The sequence below is a fragment of the Chelon labrosus genome, assembly GCF_963514085.1.
Source record: "Chelon labrosus genome assembly, chromosome: 15".
Lineage (NCBI taxonomy): Eukaryota > Metazoa > Chordata > Actinopteri > Mugiliformes > Mugilidae > Chelon > Chelon labrosus.
The window spans coordinates 10,742,556-10,766,692 of record NC_140348.1 but is presented as its reverse complement, the minus strand read 5'-3'; the positions used below and the strand labels follow the sequence as shown (position 1 = coordinate 10,766,692).

At 40.3% G+C, this 24,137-nt stretch overlaps 1 protein-coding gene across 1 annotated transcript in view; it reads left to right on the top strand.

Moving 5' to 3' along the window:
• ccser2a (coiled-coil serine-rich protein 2a) overlaps positions 1-22,565 on the top strand; it is a 50,023-nt gene extending 27,458 nt beyond the window's left edge. The window contains exons 5-10 of the mRNA XM_084561555.1: positions 429-537; positions 646-826; positions 2,606-2,671; positions 2,821-2,949; positions 6,349-6,495; positions 15,951-22,565. Of these exons, the coding sequence (XP_084417681.1) occupies positions 429-537; positions 646-826; positions 2,606-2,671; positions 2,821-2,949; positions 6,349-6,495; positions 15,951-16,685 (1,367 nt within the window). The 3' untranslated portion in view covers positions 16,686-22,565. The remainder of the gene's footprint in view (positions 1-428; positions 538-645; positions 827-2,605; positions 2,672-2,820; positions 2,950-6,348; positions 6,496-15,950) is intronic.
• The last annotated feature ends 1,572 nt before the right edge of the window (positions 22,566-24,137 follow it).

The following is a 24,137-nucleotide window of genomic DNA, read 5'->3' as shown; positions in this document are numbered from 1 at the left end:
TTTTGAAATATGCCCGGCATTATTCATTACCGCAAGCTATTCATAGTTGTGCATTGTGTGAGTGTGTGCATATTACCCATGTTGTCGGGACATAAATCTGTTTATACAGTCAGTTTGAAGGCTCCTGTCACCCTTTTGGGGACAAGAAGCAAGTGCACATGACACAAATCATTATATTTCTGTATTAAGGTCAGATTTAGGTCAGGGTAAGGGTGTAAGGGCAGATATGGACCAGGTTAGTAAGTCACCAAGAAAAGAACGTAAGACAATGTAATGTCCTTTTAACAAAGCTGTATTTTAACTGTGCATGTGTGCTGGATCTAGAAAATATCACTTTATATTCCTCAACTGAATCTTGTGTTTAAAACATAACATAATAAACTTATTTTCCTTTACTCTGTCTCACTGTGCTCTTCTATTCTATACAGACATTGATAGGATGTCCCATATTGAGCGCCCAGAACGGGCCAGTCGTCAGGGGCAACGCCGTAAGCACCACCGCTGGAGTGGACCAGATCACTTCCACAATGATAACCGGTTGGTTAGACTTTCAAATTCACGTTTCCAGTTGCCAAAAGGAAGGATGACAAAAGTTCATCATTAAATGTACATTGTCCTGAGCTGTTTGTTTCTGTCTCTTTCTAGGGCTCATGTCTTTCAACATTACGATGGTCTCAAAACTTCAAGAATGTCTTCACGATCTGTTCCATCGGAAAGCAGGCAGCATGGCTATGTGCCGATGTTGGACGAGCTCACACTCGAACACATGACTCAGGATTGCAGCCTCCTCAAGAACCAGCTGCTCAGGCTCAAAACATTACTGCAGGTTAGACCCCACATTTAGAAGAGAACAAAAATACTGTATGTGTACTTGGCTGTGCCTATATTTTACGCAAATGCATTCACACAGACACATACAGTACATAGATTGTTTTTCCTGTTCGTTTGGTATGTCCAATGAGAGAGACATCAGTGTTGGTGTGATATGTTCTAAATCGTTCTTGTGCTTTTGCACGGGTCTATGATTATGTCACACACAAATAATATGCAGATCCTGTCACCACACTCTTTTATTTTGGGTCTTATAAATAGGCCACATACTGTTTACTGTCAGGATTTAATTCCAGCGTCTCTTTTGTCTGTTAAATACAGCTTTGTATTAGTTTGCTAGGGGGTTAGTTGGAATAATCTTCTTAAGTTTGCCAGGAATACAGTGTATCACTGTGCTCAGATTTTTAGCAGTGATGTGAAAAGTATTTTCTGACAGTTTCTTGTCCTGACAAAATTTGAATTGTTAATATGGTTCCACTTTTAAGTGTTGGTGGGTTGTTCAAATATCTAGTTACATTGATTGAATATATTAACTCTGGTTGGATGATATATATATATATAAACAGATTTAACACAGATATTTCGGTAAGATGTACAGTGGGCATCTAGTCTTTGCTAGTGCATTTAATGTACTTCATTCTGAGAGCACATTAGCATGTGTACATCTATACCTTTGTGCTCCTTTGTTTGGCTGTATATGTATGTGCTTATGTGATCACTTAATAGACCCATCTCTGTCAATCATAGAAATCTACTTGAAGTGTGTGAAAAGATCAGGTTGGCAGGAGAAAACAGAAATAAAAGATACGGGCTATAGAAATGCGCACTTACATATCAGATGAGCATCCAAAACATGCACTCTGCAAATACACATCTCAATCTAGGCAAGAACTACGCAGAGCACTTCACACTGAACGCGTGAAATTATCTTGAATGCCTTGACTGATTTCAGTTTCTACAGCATAAGAAATTGTTTTTGCCTTTGCATTTAAATCAAATGTCTGCTTCAGATGTGTTTAGTGTGCTTTCTGCAAACACTTTGGCTGTATGGCCTCAAGAAGTAAAATGTTTCTTTTGGCCCATTAGTAATTCTGTTCCTGATTTTTTTATTTATTTTTTTATTTTTTTGTATGAGGTTGGGCTCTAGGCAATAACTGCAAGAAGAGCCCCCAGCCTGACTGTTTATCGATCTTTGCTTCATTGTACTTTACTGTAGAGTCAAACTTTAAGCTCAACTCAGTTCACACCTGTAGATTATAATTGGACAATGCTACAAAACTTTAACAAAGAAGTGTGATGTACCGTTGAAATGTAATATATATCATGACCGATGGAAAGATATTGTTTTGAGATATGATAATTCTTGTTTGTCCTTTGTATTTTGACAGTTTATTCATCAAATAATTAAGAAAATAATTAAAAAATGAATATGCAAGATTAAATCTGGACCTGCTGTGGAACAAAATTAGACCCAAAGTGCTTCACTTATTTATGCAGGCACCAACCTAAAGTGAGGACATTTCTGAGATTCAATAAAATAAATATATTGAATGTTCAAAAACACACTTTGCCTCTGGTATCTACCACTGGTGGCTGACAGTTCAGGGTCGGTGGAGTGTATGTGCTAAAGTGTAAAATTATTCCACCATAGTGAAATATTGCTCTTGAGGCATGCCTAAGGCAATTGTCATTGATTCAGCTCACTATGTATTCTGTGTGTGTGTGTGTGTGTGTTTGCCCCCTCCTGTGCATGTGTGTTTTATTTTTTTTACAGCTTGAGGATACAGACTCTCCAGCAGATGTTCCTGAGGAGACTGAAGACAATACCACTGCATCACAGGTGAGAAACTTTACCTTAGGTTTAGAATGATTGACTGAGTATGTTGTATATATACTGTATGTAAATACGTAACTATGAACATTTTTCTCCAGTTATAAGCTGAGGTAGTCTACTTTTACAGCGCACTGTATATGCGTGTGTGTTTTCAGCTGGAGGCGCTGATTAAAGAAATACAGATGCTCAGAGAGGAGCTGAGGAGTCGGGACAAGACCATTGCTCAGCTTACAGTGCAGTGTCAACAGCTACAACAACAACAACAACATCAGCGCGAACAAGTGGTGAGTTGGTGTGAACAGGACTGATACAAAGGAGAAAAGGGGACTATATATATATATATATATATATATATATACAGGAGCCGTAATCTTACAGTGTAATATGTAAGTGCATTCAATTGCAAGAATAGCTGCACCTCTGCCTTGTATTTGCGCCAGACCAGGTCCGACTTGTACTAGACAGTTTAGTTTTTCATTCGGGTCTATCAAGTACAGTTTGTAATTTATGTCTGCCTGTGATATTTGTTTTTTGAAAAGTATGTAGTGTGTAGTATGAATTAGAGCTTGCATTAAGTGCAGCCAGGGAAAGAGACAGTTCCTACGTAGGATCTTTGATTCAAGAATGTACAACTAATCTTAAATCAGGGACTATTGATGTTATATTTTTGTGCAAAGCAAAGGGCAATGACCTCGCATCTTATCTAGAGCAGCAAAAAAACTGGTGATCGATTCTGCCAAATAGGCAACATGTGTCTACACAATCACTTAAGAAAAAACATGGGTTAGTGGTTGTAACCTGTGTTTAATCATGGGTTTAAGATTTGACTTGAGGACAATTTAGGGAGGCATATCAGTTCTAGTTGTGAGCTTTGCGAGTGTTGACAGGTATGTAAAACTGGACTAGCTTTTTAATTATTGTACAACCTTGATAAGGAACAAACAAGGAAAAGGGAGAACCCTCAGGAAGAGGAGGGATCCCTCTTTCATGACAGGCAGACATAATAATAATAACAGAAAGGTCACAAAAGGAACAATTATGAAAATGCCATTAGTATTTTCTTTTACAATATTCTTCAGTTTTCAAAACATATATGAAGGACAAGCTGGTTGGAACTTCATATTACTTCAAGAGGATGGTTATTTTCTATTTGGAATGACAGGCCAATGAGCTCCAGTGTTGGGACATAGGGTCCTCTTTGCAATTGTGTTTTAAAACATATTCTACATGTAGTTGTAGATATAGTGGCTCTTCACTGGCAGTAAATGATCAAGGCTTATGCTCCTTGAATGTCAGTGCATTACACAGAATATCAATACAAGCTCATTTTCTTTTGGGAATTACAAGATCTAGGGTTGTGTTCCTTGAACATGTGCAAACAGCTGCAATAGCTCCAGTGCTCATGTTTTTTTATTGCTTTCATTTTGCTTTCATGTGCTGCAAGGATGTTGCTTCTCTTCTGATGGTTCACCCTCGTGACACCAATTCTCTTTACAGATCAGAGATAGTTAAGCATGTGTGGCCATTGCTACTACCTTCTGTTATCTTTTGTTTACGCCAATCCCACTTTTATCAGACGGTACAAATGGAATAAAGTGTGAATAAACAGATGGACTGATAAAATCATGCAACGCGGAAGACTATGTATTGAGCAACTGTTCAGATTTCTAGTACTCAGAGAGGACTAACCATCCATTGTCGATGGGAGCCGCTGGGTATGTTTCTGAACTCCTGCATGCACTCCAGTATGTTACTCCTGCCTACCAACAACTACCATTCTGTTCTCCTTTTCCTGGCTCCATCTCCACTCTAACATTCATTTGTGTCTTGACCAGGCTTCCTTGTTAGCCAAACAACCGTATGCCTGGCTGACATTATTCAAATCCCCGCCATATCGAGAAATAACAAAATGTCAAAGCGTGGCCTCTCCGCCAGCCTTGCTGCCGCATACTATCCTTCCAATTAGAATTAGCACCCACCCACAGCGTGTTCTTCAGTCAGCACAAATATTGTTGCACCCTTATCCTCAACAAGCAGGGAGAGTAAGAAAAAGCTAGGACACGTTTTCAGATCTGTGGCTGACTTTAATGAGTGTAGGGGCTGAAGGAGTGAAAATGTTGGTGAGAGCAGAAATAAAATAAAAGGGAAACAGAAATATTTACTGTTCTGACTCTGTGCTGAAGTATTTTGTAGCCACCCAAAGGCAGAAGAATTCAAAGGATGGTGCGTTCTCTTGCTTTAATTTCGTAGCAGTAAAGGAATGAACAGCAATGACCCCCCCCCCAAAAAAAACAACAACAATGCATGAGTTTGAATAAGTTTAATGTGCTGACAAACTCTGAATTTCTGCTTGTGAGAAAAAAACAATTAGAACAAAATTGGTTCTGCGTCTGTGAAGGTTATATGTAGAATTAGACAGTGAAAGGAGACTGGAACTGGTGTTTGTCCTTGAAACTGGTTAAGCGATAATATCAAAGAGAGTCAGGTAAATAGAAAGAGGTGAATGCATTAAGGAGAAACTGCTGAGAGACAGAAGTGGGGAACAGCTCACTAAATTGAACATAATAGAGTAATGAGAAAAACAATAGAGGAGCTGTGTGTGGCAGGGACAAAGTCTATTGCAGTATATTGTGAATGTGTGTGGCTAAAAGGAAAAAATGGGAGAGAAATGAAAAAATGGGAGAGAGAAAAGTGGAGCTATCAGAGATAGAAAACTGATTTCTCAGTCCTACTTGACAGAAAGCAGCTTTGGATGCTGCTTCCACCGCTGTTAAGGCAGACTGCTCGTTATTATGCACTCGTCTTGTTTGAGCTGCATTGAAGTTTTCACCAAGGCTGGCGAAATCCAGCAATTTCTGTCAGACTCTGTTGCGCTCTTTGCAGCAAAGTACATGTCACTATGCTATTTAGTCACATACAGAAGAAAGTTTGTGAGATCTGGCACTAAATTAAAAAAAATAAAATCTTAATAAATGATTAAGAGCGCACCATCGTTTGCCCTGACATTAAGTTTTAGTAATGGATTGAGTTAATCTTTTGAGTTTACAAAAAGTACAGTCAGTGAAGGTTTTGACTGATGAAAAAGGAGGCAGTATTGTGGGGAACATGTGCTCAAAGTAAATGTCAGGCAGTTTAATTAACTGCAGGACCTTTAAATTATTATGTAAAGGTAATTGTAGCCATTTACAACCTGGGCTTGATTTTCCCTAATTTGCCTAACATGCCCATTAATTTTAATCAAAAATGTGTGACAATTTGAAGACTCCCAGTTTTCTATCTCGTTAAAGTCATATCTGGATGATTGCTTTGTCTTAACATTATTCATTCCTTGATGAAACGTCACCAAACGTTTTAAGAAGAAATATACATGCAGAAGAAAATGCAATTTTTTTTGGCCAATGCCGTTTTTTTGTGTTCATTCACATGACAACTTCGTTCTTTTAGGTTTCAAGCAAAGTTGCAAAGTTGAATTTAGGTGACTCAACGTGCACAGTAGGTATTGTAGTGAATGTGAAGTGCTTTCAAAATCTTTGGGCCTTTTTACACTTTCCTTTGCCCATTTTGATTTGATTGCTGTACCAAAGTGGCGTGCTTTTAAGCAGCAGGATAGCAGAAGCAGGAAAAGAAAAGTTTTTGTCTAACAAACTTTCTCTCTTTCCTCCTTCCCTCTTTACCCTCTTCAGCCTGCTCAAGGCCGGCAGGTCAGGTGTCAGTGCCACCAGCAGAGGGCTCCCTCCTCACTACGACAGAGTGACAGGCAGATGGACAAACGGACGCAGCACCACTATGACAAGGCTACCCAGACATACTGGAGACCACCGAGCCATGCCGTGAGTCTGAACCTCTACGTCCTTAGTAATTCAAGCGAAATAATACATTTCATATATAGGCATGTATCTGGGGTAGCAGTGGCCATAGAACGTCAACATTTACATACACTGACTCTTTGAATGCTGTATATTGCTGGCCTTATTAATCCAGTTAGTTAGTTATTGGCTCTATGCTGCCGTTCTCTGGTAAAACGCTGATAGTATTTTGTTAATTGTTTAGTACAAATAAAACATATTGTTTGGTTTGTTCATATCTGTAGCCTCAGGAAACAAAATATTAATTGAAGGCTTTTGCAATTATTCACAACTGTATGGAAGGGTTAAATCGCATGTCCTCTCTTTACGGAATGCATTTTATTATGTTGTCAATGCGCTTTTCACACTGTCTTCCACCCTTAATACTCAGATCTCACTGAGCATGGAGTCATGAGGCTGGTGTTAGGATTGGCAGGATGGAGAATGACGAGATTTACGGGAATGGGAGTGGAGGACAGAGAGAGAGACAGAGAGGGAGAGAGAGAGAGAGAGAGGTGGAAGATGGATAGATATATGCGTTCGGTGTGTTCAGCATCATGCCACAATAGAAGGCTGTGTGGCAGCCAAGTATTGATTCAGTAGCAGGAGTGCCACAGGCAGGGTGCCTAGTAAACACTCCCCTAATTGACCTGCTCTCAGCTAAAAGGCCACTAAGACACACACAAAGAGGCAGACATAAGCAGTATTAGGAGATTACACAGAGGAAAGAATAGAATTTTTGAAGATTTCTCCAAAGAGATTCACAGTCATCTGCTTTAATGTAGCTAATACAAACATATAGGCAATATAATGATTATCAACAGTGCTTAAGCATATATTTGAATGTAGTACACAGACTACAGGAGGAAAAATAAAGGACAAAACAAGCAAGCTTACTAACTACAGTAGATCTCCGCTTGCCGCAAGAACATATGGTTTAACAGTTGCTATGGCAACCATCAAACCAGGGCTAGCTGTACTCGATGGGAATCATCTCCATGGTGGGAACGTCTGTCTGTGACCTGTAGTACCTGGTGCATAATAACGCACTAAAACGCAGTCAGACTGTTTTTCTCATTTTCACACTCCTGTTTTTAGATATTTCTGTTTCACACCATATCCTGTTTCTTTCTCCCTTTAATCTACATTACTGTGTTATCACCAGCGTCAGGACTGTTTCCTTCATTCTGTTTAGCAGCATTGTGGAGATGCACACATTATCGTTAGTGATATTTTACGTTTCAGAAGAGTCAATTGCTCCTAAAGGTTAGCTATGAACCTTTTTTTTTGTCGCAAGTAGAAATACAAAATATGTTTATTTTTTATTTTTAGACGGTATCATAGCCCTTGGCATAGTGTTGACAGGCTTCGCACCCTCAGCGAGCTTGGGTTCAGTAGTTGTATTTCTTACATTTGGTTTTACCTTGTACATTTTTCACAGTTTTCAGTATGTTTTTTGAGTCTATCCATCCCTTTCCAACCCTTGCCATTTTTTTTACGAATATTCCTATTTCTACACTTACGCATTTATCGAGTCTGGCTGTCTTTATTTCACTGTTCAGTGCTCTTCCTCTAACACATAACACTCAAATTGATAATGTAGTGCCATCGTTGTTTTTTTCTCTCCTCTTGCTCTGTGAAATGCTCTCTTCTGTTGATTTCTTCTCCTCTGACATTTAAAGTGCTTTCATATCATAGCTTCGGAGCAACTCTTTCCCTTTTTTTAACGCTTTACTGAAAGGATCAGATTAATTTTGATGTCAAAGGCCAGTAGCTGTAATCTTTTTATAGCTTTAATGTAGCTATATACTTGCCTTATCAGTAGCCCAGAGGGTAGAATGTTCACCTTGATGGTGGGAGCTATAAACTCCATAGCTGTGTCCTGCCAAACTCTTGGACATGGGTTTCTGAGAATTCTCACTGTGCTTTGAATTCAGATTAAGAGTATAACAAAATGGTAAGCTTATGACCTATGACCCTTACATGTGGCTTTTTATGGGTATTTACTTTTCAGTGCAGAGTTCGTTATTTATGCAGCAGCTTCAGTTACTATATTCACCCAACAGAAGCCATTCATTCCCATTAGCTCCTCTCAGGAACCAAAACGTTGTAGGCTGGAGGCTGCTTTAACCCATCTCTTCATTCATCTCTTTACTGAGTCTGTAGGACGGCTTTGGCAACACATCCTAACCAACTGCTTTGAGCGCCGGCTCCTGCAGCTTCTCATTTTAATCTGCTTACAATCCAATTTTGAGTCCAAAAGCATGCTCAGGGAAAAAAAAACCTCTCACAATATGGAGTATGCTGTGTTTGTCTATGTATAAAATGCAAACAAATATTGGACAGGTTTGTCGCCACAAGACACACATGTAGCATGGCATTAGAAACTACTTAAATGTCACTTTTAGAGAAATAATCTTTGTAAGTAGCTCCCTGAAGAAATCACAGCAGCAGAAGTGTTTTTCTCTGCCCCCTTTTTGCAACAAACATGAGCAGTGGGATTTTTGTAATTTCAGTTGTAGCACAACAGGAAACTACGCAGCCATGTGTTTGTATGTCAGTGTGTTTTCTTTTTCTGGGTTTGTGCGTGAGAGAGACTCTGATTGTCTGCATTTGTTTTTGTGCGTTTGAGTGGGATGTGCCACATGTATCGCTTATACTCAAGTACGGGGCACGCTCGGTGTGACTGAACAATGAGTTCAGCCAACTGAGGACTGGGGAGCTGACCTTGTTAATAACCCAGATAAACAAACAAGCATATGAGCAGCAGCAGTGAAACAATGACAACACAATAGGCAGTGTTTCATCAGTTGCAGACAGAAAGGATAATTACTGCTCCACTCCTACTCCCTCTCTGCCTCTTAAACATCCTCTTCTTCTTCCCACACCTCCCTTCTTGCCTTTTTTATGCTCTTTCGCTGTTCTTTTCTTTCTTGCTTGCTTCGGTGATTTCTTTATTTCCATGTATCTATGTTTCTGTCATTCTTTCTTTGACATTACAACTCATCTTGAGTTCATACCTCAAATGTAATTATATCAATTTTCTGTCACCGAGAGAGTGATGAGAGCGACGAGGGTTAGTGATCAGTGTTAAGCTGTGGGTTGAAAGTTTTCCGCTTTCAGATCTTGACATTACCTCTTGAACCTCTCATCCCCTCTGTCAGCCCCCTTGCATCACAGACACAAATGCATACAATCTTGGACAGGTGAGGATTTAATTGACAAAGTCAGTGAAGTGAGGCATTGCAGCCAGACCTGAGGTATTAGCTGTAGCCAACTACGTAAAGCTCTGTGTAGTGGATTAAAGGATCTAAGCAGAGAGAAGCAACTTTAGGGGCACGTCCGTGTCTACTAAATACTGTTGTTATTTGACGAAAGGGTTGCAGGACCACAAAGAACAACTTTTGCTTGACTTTTAAATTCTTGCCCTACTTTTCCCTAAGTTTCGCCATCTGCTTCAGGGACTCTGCACAGAAGAAGTAGATCTACAAACCCAAAGAGTGTCTGAGAGTTGGCTCTGGTGAACATAATACTACCTTGAATACTGATAAGGAAGCCATTTCTCTTTGAGAAGAATAATATCTCAAAAAACTACACATTCTGCTTTGACATAATTTATTATTGTTCTGTCCCTTCATTTCTTTTTTTATTCATTTACACTTGTTTATAATCCCATGAAAAAGTATTGCTACCAGCCATGTAACCCAGGGTCTCTGTTCTGATGGGGGAACAATGAAAAAAAGTTTCACATAATTCATGGAATATATCAAATATAACTATCACATTTTACCAATTTCTGTCTCACTGCCCTTGTGAAGCTCTGTCAGCTCTTCATTGGAGAGCCTTCATGTAGAGGAAAAGGTAAAGAACTGACAGCCTAAGCTGCCGCGGACTTCTAATAAAGCTGCCTAATACTGTCAGAATCATCCGAGAGCCCTCCAAAGTGTCCTCTTGTTCTCATCGCCTATTCCTCTCGACGGGAGGCTTCTGCCGAGACCTCCTGCTGAAACAGTTGCTGGTGTTCAAGGAGGGACATGGACGAGAGCAGATCAGGAAAACTCATTGCTCTCCCCTCCAGCAGTCGCACTAGGAGGGCTTTGAAATTGCCTGGACTGGGCCTGCTGGGAACTTGCAAACTTCCCCTTGTTGTCTTCTGTCTCTCCATGTGTGTTTCTTTTGCCATCAGACAGATTTGGTACCCCTCTTTTCTGTATTAGTGGCCATCGCCACGGCCAAAGAAGCAGCAGCATATGGTACAGTTTCGGTCTCTCTGTCTGCTTAACACAGTGGCCATGCTGCCCCTTCAATGAGAGCTGGGGAACAGACACTGGTCAGAAATAGTATTCAGATGCCATCATATTGTGACAGTGCTTAAAGGTAGATAGATTTAATAGACTATTTATGTAAAAGAAGAATTACAGTCAGAAGAAAACAAATTTTGCAGGCAAAACAACATAAAGACAGAGCACGATGATACACACATCAAATGAGACGCAAGGCTATTGGAAATCAGCAAAGATGAAAAGAGTGTGACTTCAAAGCACAGATTCATTTAAATGGGCCACGTATCGTGTCATGACTTTTCAAATCCATTGAACTTTATTTTGAATTGAACATGGATCCATAAAACATGAATGTCATGAAAGATGGATCCTGATATTTAATATTTTATTCACTATAAACATTATATATATTCTGTATGTAGCCCCTGTGAGTATATATCATCCTGTTGGAGGCATTTATCAAGCAAAAAAAGCTTTTTAAGGTGAAACAAGAAAGGGATATTTATTGGTGGGGCTTAATTCTGTGTATCTCTTTCGCACTAAAAAAGAGTTTTTATTGCAACAAAACTTTAGGAATTATGGATTTAACATTGACATGATCGATCTTTGTGTGCCAGTGCCTGTGACTGCCTCTGCGTGTGTTTTTGTGTGCTGTGTTAATCGGGCTATCCATACTCATTAACAATGTGTTTATGCCTGTGAGTGTTGTTTTCCATGTGAGCATGCCTCTGCGTATGTGTGTGGTCTGGTATGTCATGCCTTTTGTCCTTTGTGTTTTTCTCTGTGTAGGGTGTGCTGCCCACCCCCTTGCTGTCCCCGTGGCAGGCACAGCACCAGGGCATGACCCGTACCAGCATGCCCCAGCGCAGACAGAGTGAGTCACTAACATCCTTTGCAGCTTTTTCTCTATCCTTTTATAACACAACATATCCATGGGCCTGTTAATAGCCTGAAAAGGTTTAACTTTGTCTCCTGATAAAACCCTTAAATACCTTTGTCTCAGTTAGTAGGAGCTTGTTTTTTTTTTTCACTTGCATGGTTACAGGGCTGTTTGTGTGCAAGATTAGCAACATGCAAAAAAGTTTCTCTCTTGTTGTGCTGAACATGTGACTTCTTGTACCTTAACAATTAATTTTCTGGTGTCTCCAATGCTGCTCAGTTCTCATTCAGAAAGATTTGTAGTGCATCATTGTGATACATTTACCATAACATGCAGTAGGTAAGGCATCCCTATACAATGGAAATGAGTGTTATAATAGCCCCCCCCCCCCCCATCAGAGGATGGGTGTTCTGCCTTTCATACACACAACAAGATTTTGCTTTTGATATAAAAGTGAAATGTGCAGCATTTGTCTCTCGACTAAAACAGTTTGACTTTGAGAAAGATGGAACTGCTGAAACCGTGACAGCACAGTCACAACAACCTCACCTATCTCAGTGAGCCTCACAACAAAGAGACTTCGTATTAGGCTGTGTCGACAAGGCAGCAAGTAGGGGAGGCAGGTAAAGAGAATGACAATGGGTAAATAGACCTCAGAAAATGCACATATGTGAGAGTGAATAGCACAAAATAGAAAAAAAATAAAAAACAACAACAAAAGAAACCATGCTGGGCTCCTTTGATCTATCTCAGTGGGGCTCAGCTTTGTATCGAGTGCGGAGGTGAGAAAGTGGTTGCACAGGTGTATTTATTTGTATTTTTCAAGTTATTTCAATATCAAATGCACTTGTTTTTATACACCATTTTGACAAATATATGGGTGCAGCCTACCATTCAGTGAAAGTGCATTTTCTACTACCAGCAGATTGCATGGTCTAATTGAAATATACTAAAGTATAGTCAGTATGCTGTCACATTTAGATATAAGATGACGAGCCATGACTGGAAGAAAAACAAGTGTATTTCTGTTTCACTGGATGAACCACTAATGCTCCAATGGGAGCCCTGGCTGTAAAGAAAATAGCAGAAAGTTCTTGCCAGTAATAAAGGTCTTTGTAAAACAAAACTAGAAACAAAATTGGATTAAATAGAGGCCGGAGAAATTTTGCATTAAATTGGTTTGTTTCTGGAGCTAATGTGTGACCTTTGCTCGCGCAGGCTTTGTTTTAATTCATGGTTTCTAATGTATCAAACCAAATAATCTTACATGTCTGCACTTCCCCTCCCTTTCTCTCTTTCTCTTGCATCTCATTTCACCTTCTCTTCCTGTCTTTTAACCACTTTCTCTCCTCAACTCTGTACTTTGTCTTTCAAAAATCTGCAAACAAATCTCCCAAATTCTCTCTCGTCTACCTTTGCCTCCTCACGCAAAATGCCTATGCAAGGAGTGGAGCACCTAGTGCAGTACTTCACTGACATGGCGTGGTACAGTAACCTTTTCTTTAACATGAAATGGACATGCTGCCCTCTCAGTCCCCACCTCCTGCACGCTGGGCTGTGCTCTGGCCACATGTGGCTTGACAGAAGCATGCCCTTCTACATCTGGGTTTGCATGATCTGCTTTGGGTTTTCAGTTTGGACTTTTTCTTTTTTGTCTGCTCCACTGGAGAGTTTGGTGTTGCAGTGATATTGTTCTAGTTGTTGTTTTGTGTTGGGTTTTGAAAATAATTTTGCCTTGTTTTTGTTCTTCATTGGTGTCTTTTCATTTATTCCATCTTGTCAAATTAAGAATCGATGTGCAATCCTTCAGTGTGGATTTGGTTTTCTGTATTTTGATTCTACGGTTGCTTAAATTCTTCCAGATGTCCACCTTGAAGAGTGAAGTGTATTAAAGGGAATAACCCTGTGTAATTGGCTGTGAATTCATTTTACTGCTGTCCTGAGCAATCGCCTTTATTCAGCCTCCCCTATCAAAAGACGTTAAGCACAGCAGGCATAAGACAACTTCAATTAATCACACATTCTCACCCTCTTTACACAGCCTGTATTCCACCACAAACTACATATAAAGTTATATAAATCTAACTTTAAAATAGAGTGCCACCATCTTGACATCCCACCTTTCTATGTGCTACAGTTACACCTCCTCCCTACTAACTAAAGAGAAATCATTCACATCCTTTCCACCGTGTACATTCTTGCATGTTGCTTCTCTAATTACAATCCATTTCTCACAGTGAGAGAAACTGGAGCTGAGATTGATTATGCTGGGCCATGGCATCTTCCAGGTGTCACAAATTGGCACGTTTCTCTGTTAGCCCGGTGATTTTCTGTTAAAGCGATAGCATCATTAGTGAGCTGAGATATTTACTTCTTGGCAGCGCAGTGACGAGCTCAAAATGATAGCTGCTAATGATTAGTGTCTGTATCAAACAGCTGTAGATGCAAAAAAAAATCCTCACGGTATCCCTTACACAAGCTGCATGTTGCTGTCACTGACTGCCTTTTACTAACTTGAAAAAAGATATAAATATGCACTCATCACATGCCTCACAATTAAAGGCGGTAAATTGCCGGAGACAATTTTCTTCTGTGATTCTCATGAACCACGCTGTCTAAAACTGAGACATAGAATAAAGCCTGTATTTAGGATGTTGCTGTTTGTTAGTTTTTCATCAGTTGAGACAGGAACAAAATACAAAATAAGCTCATGGATTCATTTTTAACATCTCTGCAATATGTGGTTTGCATCCTCAGCATGGAATGCTCACTCTTTTTACCACGCAGACTAATCAGAGCTCTTCTAAGATACAACTGAAACATTACAAACTTGAAACATAAAAACAACATTTGCATGCTTTCTTTGTCACACCGTGACACTGAGGGATGGACAAAGGTTTTGTAACAGGCTAGTGAAGGCATTGTGCCAGGTGACCAGGAGAGGGAGCTGTGGCCCCGGACATCTGCTCATGCTCACAATACAAATGACTGACGTCTGCAACAGCAACCTGACCGGTGCAGCTATATATACACATGTCCTCTGAGATCTTTTTACTTCAGAGGGGGGGCATGTCTCTGCTGAAAGTGAGTTCAGGGTTTTTAGCTGCTTTAGATTGTTCCAGGTGGGTTAAGTCTCAGGTTTCTGATGGTAAAAGCAGCACAACCATCAATATAGTTTACAGATTTGGTACCAAACTAAATAGGCTGACAATACTAGTATCACACAGTATCCTATAGATATTGTGGTCTTATAAAATGTACTTGTATATTGGATAAGTTTATTCTTTTTATGTGAGCAGCTCTATGCTTGCTGGCAGTTTGATGGATATAATAATCACTATCTGCCTGGTTTTATAATCTGGTGTTTGTCTTGAAATGTTGTCAAGAAAGGGTAAAATTATCATATGGCACTACAAATTCTCTTGTAAAACTTCAATTATCTGCATTTCATGTTTCACTGTTTGCTTTTCGGTAGCTACATCAAAACAAATAAAGCAGAAATGGAAAGATAAATCACAAACACTCATAATCTTAACAAAGTCAGTACAAAAGTGCTGAGAGGAATGTTAACTCTCTTTGTGAGTTTTTGTTGAGTGTGTCAGAGAGGCAGGGGGTTGAGCTTTTATGTTTCTACGCTGGATAATTAGCTTCTCGCTAACACATCGAGTATTGAACATGATCAGCATCACAAAGACTGTTGAAGTTCTGTTAAATATTCTATTAGATCATACTGTTTTTCATCATTTTGTGCTCATAAACCGTATGTCCCCAAGTGGAGGACAACGCCGTGGTTGGTCCAAATCTCATGTGGTTCAACAGCACAGCATGGCCTTACACAGGCAGCAGGCATTGTAGCTCTCAGTTTGAATGTTTTAAAGTCCCACTGCAGCAGCGATCAGAAAATGACTCAAAGGCTTCGGTAGATTCCAGACGCTCAGATGGCAAGGTTATTCCCCTCTGGTTGTTATTAAGTGCTGAATCAGGGCTTCCTCTGTGCTTATACCTCCCCCATTCTAGGAACAGTTCAATGACTGGCAATGTGATATATAAAGAGTAAACAAGTCAAAGAAAGGCAGAATTTGTAGTTAACTTTTTGATTCAGAGTTTCCTTCACAGGAGCAATTAATTGTTTTGATGAAAGAGACTAAAAAGGGGGAAGATTTATTTATATTGGACTTTTCTAGGACATGTTAAACAGCTATGCCTTTGCACACTGACTGTTCAATCAATGATTTAATTTTGTGTCCTTTTTCACATATTTTCCCTCTCTTCTGCAGCCTCAAATACTACAGCCTTTCAACCCTTGTCTCAACGAGCACCTCAGCCGGGCAAAACCAGTAAAAACTCCCCCCACCGTGGGCCACAGTGACTTCACAAAGAGTGCATTAGGGGAAGCACCTCATATAGATGCTGACCGTCCTCTTGAAGCTCCTATGGCAGATGCGTGTGGGCCAGCAGGCCCTGACAAGCTGAGTCATCTCCCCACCACCAGCATGCACTGCCTGGGTTCCTGGGCTCCACAGGGGATAACTGCCAGAGACAGTCCAGTATCAGCAGCTCAGCCTGCGACACAGCATGAGTGGAGAACCCCTGCTGTGATATTGCAGAACTCTGTCACTCCTAGACCTGCTGCTTTAACTTGCCCTCGCATGCTGCAGCGTCCCCGCTTACACAAGCGCGTGTCTCTCCCTGCACTCAAGCCAGGGGGCACTGGTGGCTTTGCCTCTCCGAAGGCAGGGTGTCCGGTAGGGCCTGTAGCCTACCAGACCAAGCAGCTGCCGCCTCCATCTAGAGGCCTTCCCTGCTTTAACGCTGGACCCCAGGTGCGGGCTCCGAGCCCGTGTCGTACGTCACTGCTTCAGCCACGCAGAACATCACAGCCTTGCAGGGATGCAGAGTACAGCAGCTCAAGCCTGGAGGACTCCAGCCAGGGCACGCTCAAAGACCCTGGGTCAGCTAAGATCCTGATCCCTTTGAATCGCTCATGCCTTCCCAAGCCAAAGATTCCCTGAGGAGCTTAAATCTGCACTTTGACACTGACTTTTATCCCCTTTTCCTCCTAGCCATAATAACAGTGTGACTGTTACACTTTATGAGTGTCAAAGGAACAAACACTGAGCTCATTAACCTATATGAACCATTCAGGGACTACCTGTGTTGGTGACATTGATATTATGACTGCTGTACAGTATTTTCAACTAGCTTCCACAACTCCATCATGATTGATTAGACTTTAGTATGTAGCAGGATCTTATCTTCCCAACGACGCACAGTGATTTATTGTGAGACAGTTTTCAGATTGATGTGATTTTATGGGAGAACAGCTGTTGAATTTATAAGCTTTGCACATGTACATGGAAGCTGCAGATGGAAGAAAAGTGTGTTACCATTCAGTCTAGTCAGGTTTTTGTTTTCTTTTGTAATACCCGCTGGCTGAAGTCCACTTGTCGTCACACAGCTGTGTCCTTTGACACACAGGTGCATTTGGTTTTAAATAGCTACAGGTGATATGATTGTGACCTTTGCTGTGTAATAGATGGCCCCTGGGAAAAATAGAGGAAAAAACAAGAAGTGAGAAAGAAGGGACGAAAAGTGAAAGTGAAAAATGGGCTGGTGACTGAAAAGCAAATTTGTCAAAGTCACTTCCAGGATGAAAATATGTGTTTGTGTGGTTACGAAAGTAGGAGGCATAGAGTTGACAGGCAAGAAAGAAAACAGCTCCACACTGTAGGTTTACACATCCAGTGTACGTTATATCCAGAGTGAACATTCAAACCCTGTACATAGCAAAAGAGGTTGCAGACCTTCTGTGGAAATAGCACTTACAAAGGAAATATGGGCTGATAAAAACAATACCATGCTGCTGGTGGAGATATTATTAGGAGGTTGCAACGGGGGAATTAGCTTTATTGTAAAGAAAAAGAGCAGCACTTTGAAGCACTCAGACACTCAAGTTTGCTCAGGTACAATGGAAACTCACTCATATCTGTGTGCAAACACAGAACAGCTGTTATAATTGTTACTTTTGTAGATAGAAAACAGCGAAGCGCGAAAGGAGGAGGAGGAGACACCATGCTAAGCAAGCAAAAGCAAATTAAATATCTAAGTTGCAAAATTGTGAACCATAAGAAAAAAACTGTAGACGCAGTAATTTAATGATTGAAGGCTACTTGCTACCATCACACATAAATTAACTACAAAAAGCTGGAAAGTGAAAGAACAAATGAGTGATCTGCCTCATTTAAGAAGTTGTAATTTGATGAAAAGTAGAAAATCTAGTAAGTTGAGCTCAGGTTCAGAAAAGTGACGCTTGATTTAATAAAGAATAATTTGGGAGTCAATTAAATAACTTGTGAAGACAGACATTTTCACAATGCACACTGACTTCTTTGAACTGACTTCTCACTTAATTGCCCACACATGAAAACATTAGCTAACAGGAATTCATTAGACATGCAGAGCTGCTGCCTGGTGTAAATGTGTGTTGCCGTTTTTTCCCCCGGCTCTCCTCCTCTCCCTCTCTTGCACATCTCTTTGGGAACATCAAAGGTATTAGCGTGGTATTTTCAGGTAGGGAGCCTTCGGGGCTTTTGTGGCGTTTCAGTGGGAGTTTTGGGAGAATTGTGTTTATCACTCCTTTTGCAGTCAAACGCTCCCGAAATGTCCCTGAACGAAGAGCAGCAGTGTGTTAAAAAGGCCTTCTGACAGCAACTCTGCTCTCTTCTCTGTCACGCCGCGTGACCGCTTGGTGTATGCCTCTGGCAGAGTCCGGTCTACTGCGTCCAATAATGCACCCTACATAGACAAAGTGAGACAGAGGAGACACACACACACACACATCCGGACACACACGTCATACAGGCGCACATGTACAGGGACTCTGACAAAACACAAAGAGACACAAAACTCAGAGGGGACACTCACATAAGTTCACACTTCCCAGCAGCCGCACAAATGCACCACAATAGACACACGCACTTTGAATTCTATGTGAAAGTGTGTTTGCGTTATTTGGTGAGCTCTCACAAAATGAGCTCTCCCATGTACACGCTCATCCACCTGTCTCTTGGATCCCAAAAAAAATTAGATCTCTAGATTACCCTTGAAATGGTTAGAGGCTCGTGTATGTGTGTGTTTGTGAGGGAGGATCGATGTGGCTGATAAAACATGTTTACCTGTTGGATGGCTCAACATTGTGCCGAAGCAGCCGAGCAGTCAACACGGCTGCGTGAAGCCAAGAAAAACCCATTTCTTTTAATGAAAATGGAAGCCGAGACAGGAAGATACATACAGAGCATGAGCAGGATGCACAGCCAGAGACAATAAAATGAAGGAGGAGGAAAGGCCAGTGATGAAGTGGCGGGGCTGCTAATGATCAAGATAAGCTGTTCCTGTCAGACTGTTTGCGCATGTCTGTAAAATGTTGTGAAGGTGTTTGTATAAGATAGGAGATGGAGACGGAATGCATTGAACTGCGCTGTGGTCCAGAGAATAGCCAGATCCCTTCAGCTGTGTCACTCACTGCTAAGTAATGCCAAACAGGAAATCAATGTTGCCCGCTGTGTGTATTTGCGCGTGTGTATATGTGCATCTCCAGACACCTCTGGCTGCCAGTGTTTTCCTCTTGGAAAAGAGAGAAAGAGGCATGTGTCTGCCCGGGCCAAAGGCAGAGCCATGCCAAGGAAAGCAGGGCAGTGCCATCGTTCTCTCCCTATGCTGTATTCCCTATCTCCAAATCAATGTCCCTGCTCAGTTTAGCAGTCAAGCCAATCAGTCTTGCTAGCTAAGCTATAACAAAACCCCAACTGGGATGAAAACCCTCTGCTGCCGCTTGGATCAATTCTAATGTGGGCTCTTGATTCTCTTTATTTGTCCAGAAAACTTGCAAATTATTAAGCTGCATTGCACAAGAGGAAGAAAAGGTTGTTCCACAATGTCACCATAAATGACATGGGAATGGACCTTTTTGGCACATTATCTATCTATAAAAATGCTTTCTTGCAATACAATGGACATGACTTCAACTGTGGGACATTACTTGACTTGTAAACACAAAAATCCACTGACATTTAAGTAGAGTGAATGCAGAGGCATATTTGCAGTTTCTAGCTTTTGGTTCTCTCACTCCCCAGAATACGAGGCAAAGTAATGAAAAACAGTGTTGTTTTATGCTTTCTCATGTAACAGTCCTGCACGAAATCCCCCTTCATGATGGTTATAATGTTCAGTTTATGTTGAAACAGTACAAGAAAGGTAATAATTCAACTGTATGATTATACTGGAGAATGCAGTTTGCTGTTGAACTGTATTAAAAACAAAAGCGCTTCTGTTATTTAGTCTAGTACACTAGACTAACATTGGGTTGTCAGAATACATATAGAAACATGTGTCGATACAAGCAGTACTACTAACCACAGCCTCCACAATGACAACACAGCTGAATCAACAGCTCTCTCTGTTATTTTAAACAAATGCTGAATACCATAACCTTCATGAAGATTGCAGTCACTGACTATCTACACCTAAAGCTGTTCTCAGCTTTATTGAACATTTAAGCACCTTTTTGCTGATTGTTTCACTTCAGCTTTGTATTGCTCTGGTTCAGTCATAACTCTCATAATAAATTCTTTGTTTCCAGATGCAGCTGTTTTCAGAAAACACTGGAGTATTCAGCACTAAAGAGACAAAATAAAGCTAATTTCAACTAATGCTAATGCTGCTACATAAGTACCTGCTGCCTAAATAAATTCTGTGAGCTACTGTTCTCTAAAGTTTATGTATCAACTCCTTAAAGGACCAGTGTGTTGGATTTTGGGACATCTAGTGGTGAGTTCGCATATTGCAACCAACTGAATACCCCTACCTTGTCTGGTTTTTTGTTGTAGTTACAGGTGATTTTACACCACTGAAGACATGTTGATGTTGTAACAAAACAAAATTGTGAAGTTTAAAATTGTCATCTGGTTTTCTGGAAATATCTACTACTAGGCCTATATCCTGGTGATGGTTTAAAAGTAAAATCTTCATTATATTCATTCAGACAACCATACACACCTACGGCCAGTTTAGAATCACCAATTAACCTAACGAGCATGTCTTTGGACATGGGGGAGAAAGTCAGAGTACCTGGAGAGAACCCACGCAGACACGGGGAGAACATGCAAACCCCACACAGAAAGGCCCAGTCGGCCTGGATTCGAACCCAGAACCTTCTTGCTGTGAGGCATCAGTGCTAACGCCACTGTGCCGCCCAACTACAAATATGCCTCTGATTATTTCTGGAGTCATCCTACTCTTATACTTGACATGTGGTTTCGCGTATTTGTTGCCCAAGCAGCAACAGATGTGGTGCACTCTACTTACTGATGTATTTTTTACAGAATTTACTGATTTACCACTCAAGTGTTACTACTTGTCACGTTCATCGCAGCTTTTTCACAGCAGTTTACGGTGTCAGCACATAAAGTACTATAGTGTAGCTGTTCATACGACTTTCCATAATATGCAAAGTCACTGTTTATTATCTCTACATAATCTGTGATGTCAGCTTCTCACGGCAGTTAAACACTGTCTCCAGTATCTGTGCAATACAGTCTAATGCAAAAACATGAGGGAACGCTACACTATATTTTAGGCGACCTTTTTATGCAAGTGGGGGGAAAAAAAGCAAATGAAGCTTTTTTTTTTTTATTCTAATCTGAAGCACTTTAAACGAGATAAATTGTTAATGCTGTACAAACATTTAAGTGGTTTTCGAAAGCTAATTTGGAGAACCTGTTTCGATTTCTTTCTCTCATTTGTCTCTGCAAAATGCTATTTTTCTCTGAAGCTTTGTGAGAGCGCAATAAAGGTTGGTACAACAATAGAAGAAACTGACATGGGTGTTTTGGCTAATCTTCTGTTGGAGCATCTAATATCTGATTTCCATTCAAAGTGCTTACATGGTATACCAATGATCTCTGTAGGTCAAATGCAAAATGTGAACCACCGGGGGGCAGAGCTTGGTGGTGTAGCATCAATAAAAGGCTACAGGTTAAAATGCATGAGCTGCTGATCTCAGTTCAAGATAAAAGATTTTGGTCTCCCTGTTTTCACTGTCTGCTGGTTGTATTTCTGTGAAATAAAGTACGATTGTGAAACAAACATTGTTTTGTCATTCATAGAATAGAATTCTTATCTTATGCGCAATGCTGAATCTTTGAATTTCAACAAATGTCAAAAAGGTAGACACAAAAAGAAAGTTAAAATTCAGACATTGTTCTGGCCCAGCTGAGACTTCAAGGAGCCGCGGCATTACAAAAAATGGGAACTGTACGTGTCCACAATAAATATGGACACATTTACTTTGGGGAAAAAATGAGAAAGGAGGTGTGAAAGGTGGAGCAGTAGACAGACATCCATTTGGATATGACTTTGTTGTGTTATCACTGACTGCTATGATGCCAAATTAAACTAAGTAGCATGACTCATCTCTGTTCATTACAAACCATGCAGCTGCTGGACACCTTGCATATAGTCCACTTAATAATGAGGTTAGGCTTCAGAGACGATGGGTGGGTAAAGAGTCTGCCAAGTGCAAGGAGGACTGTCATTAACTTGGGAAAGTGGGAGAAGGAGTGCAAAAGGTTTTCGTTTGAAAGAAAGCCGAGCTCTTTCATCAGAGACTGACAAATATGTGTTTCAGACTTGCTGTGCTGTAGCAATATAGAGCTGCAGGTTGCTGCTCAAAGAATACGGGTTCAGCAGAGTAATTCTGAGGATAATTTTAATAATAATTTAATAGATAATTAAAAAAATGATGGGAATTTTGTCTGGAAATTAAATAAATATAAAGATATAACTTTAAAAGTGACCGCGTGTATATGCTGTTTTTGCTTGTTACACTTGTTAAGTGAAGGTTTGTGATGTTAACAGAGGCTACGTTTACTTGGACAATATTTGTGCAACCAAATCTAAATCATTCTGATCAGGGATTCCAATTGAATGTAGTCTGGTGTACGTGTTTACGCCTCAAAACATAATAAACCAGTCAACTGGACAACACTGAATTCGTTCAACAGAAGAAGATGTCAGAGATGGTAATTTTCAAACACCTCCATGTAACCTCTGTGTTTCTTTCCCTCATTGAATCCTCTCAAGAGTACCTGATGTTTACTCCTTGAGGGACAAACATGCACAAATAGAATGGATTTATTCCACTTGGGGAGAAATGATTGGATCAAACCATCTCATTCAAACATTCTCTCTGATGAGGCCACTTGGCTCCGTTCGCTGTGGTTATATGAGACATATTTGTTCTGAATGGGCTTTTATTCTGATTATTAGCTGAATATCAGTACACAAATAAGACATGGTTCTTTCTGTCTGAAACATTCAACGAAATAGAAATATCGTATATATTTTTAAATCATCTTTACAGACTTTTGTCATTTTAAGCCTCCAACAGAAATTAAATTTGTAGGTCGCCAGAGACCACCAGAAGTCCTCCAAGTTTAGTTTTTGTCTTTTTCTTAAACAATACTTCATTAATTTTTCAACCAAAGAATAACAAAGAATGAATTTTCTGAACTGATTAAAATACGTATATCACTCTCTTGTCGGTTCATTAGGTACACTAGCAAAAACAAAAACATTCTAGTGTAACAGTCCTCCACTAAATTCCCTTTCATGACTCTTATAATGTTCAGTTTATATTTAAACAGAATAGGAAAGATGTTAATTCAGCTGTACCATCATTTTAGTTTGTGATGCTGTTAAACTGGATTTGATTCAAAACAAAAGTATTTCTGTTATTTAGCCTAGCCCAAATAGGGTTAAAATAGGGTTGTCAAAATAATAGAAACATGTGTCGGTGCAACTGTTACTGTAAGCAAATGCAAAACAAAACCTTCACGAAGCTAAGATTCAGAGCAGGGTATTAGAACAGAACCGTTTTTCATTAGTGTACCTAATGAACTGTCCTGTGTGCGTTAATTACGCTATATACAAACTTGTTTGCATCAGTGTCGTGTCAAAGGCAAGAAATGTCCTGTTCGTGAAAACTACACAGAATATGGGATTCCTGCTATAATCAAGCCAATCAACAGTCAAGTCATTATTTGTTTAACCAATCAGGTGGCAGAAATGTTGGCATAATCTAATCAATAATCTAATCAATCTAATCCTGAAGTTAAAGCTACCGCACCTGTTAAAATGGCGATCATTGTGAGCTGTCATTTTCCTGCTCTGTGGCTGCTGTTCTATTTCCTAACTTCAACACTTTGCTGCTGACGCCATATTGGCAGGAAAGCGCGCTTTTCGAATTACTATTCAGTTGACAACTGCAATCAACTAACTGACTTGTGCTTTCACATGCAGAAATGGTCCACAGCTGTTGTGCCCCAGGATGCCAGAATAGTCGGGGACAAGCAAAGGGGAAATCGTTTTATAGGATTCCCAAAGATCCTGCAAGACAGCAGATGTGT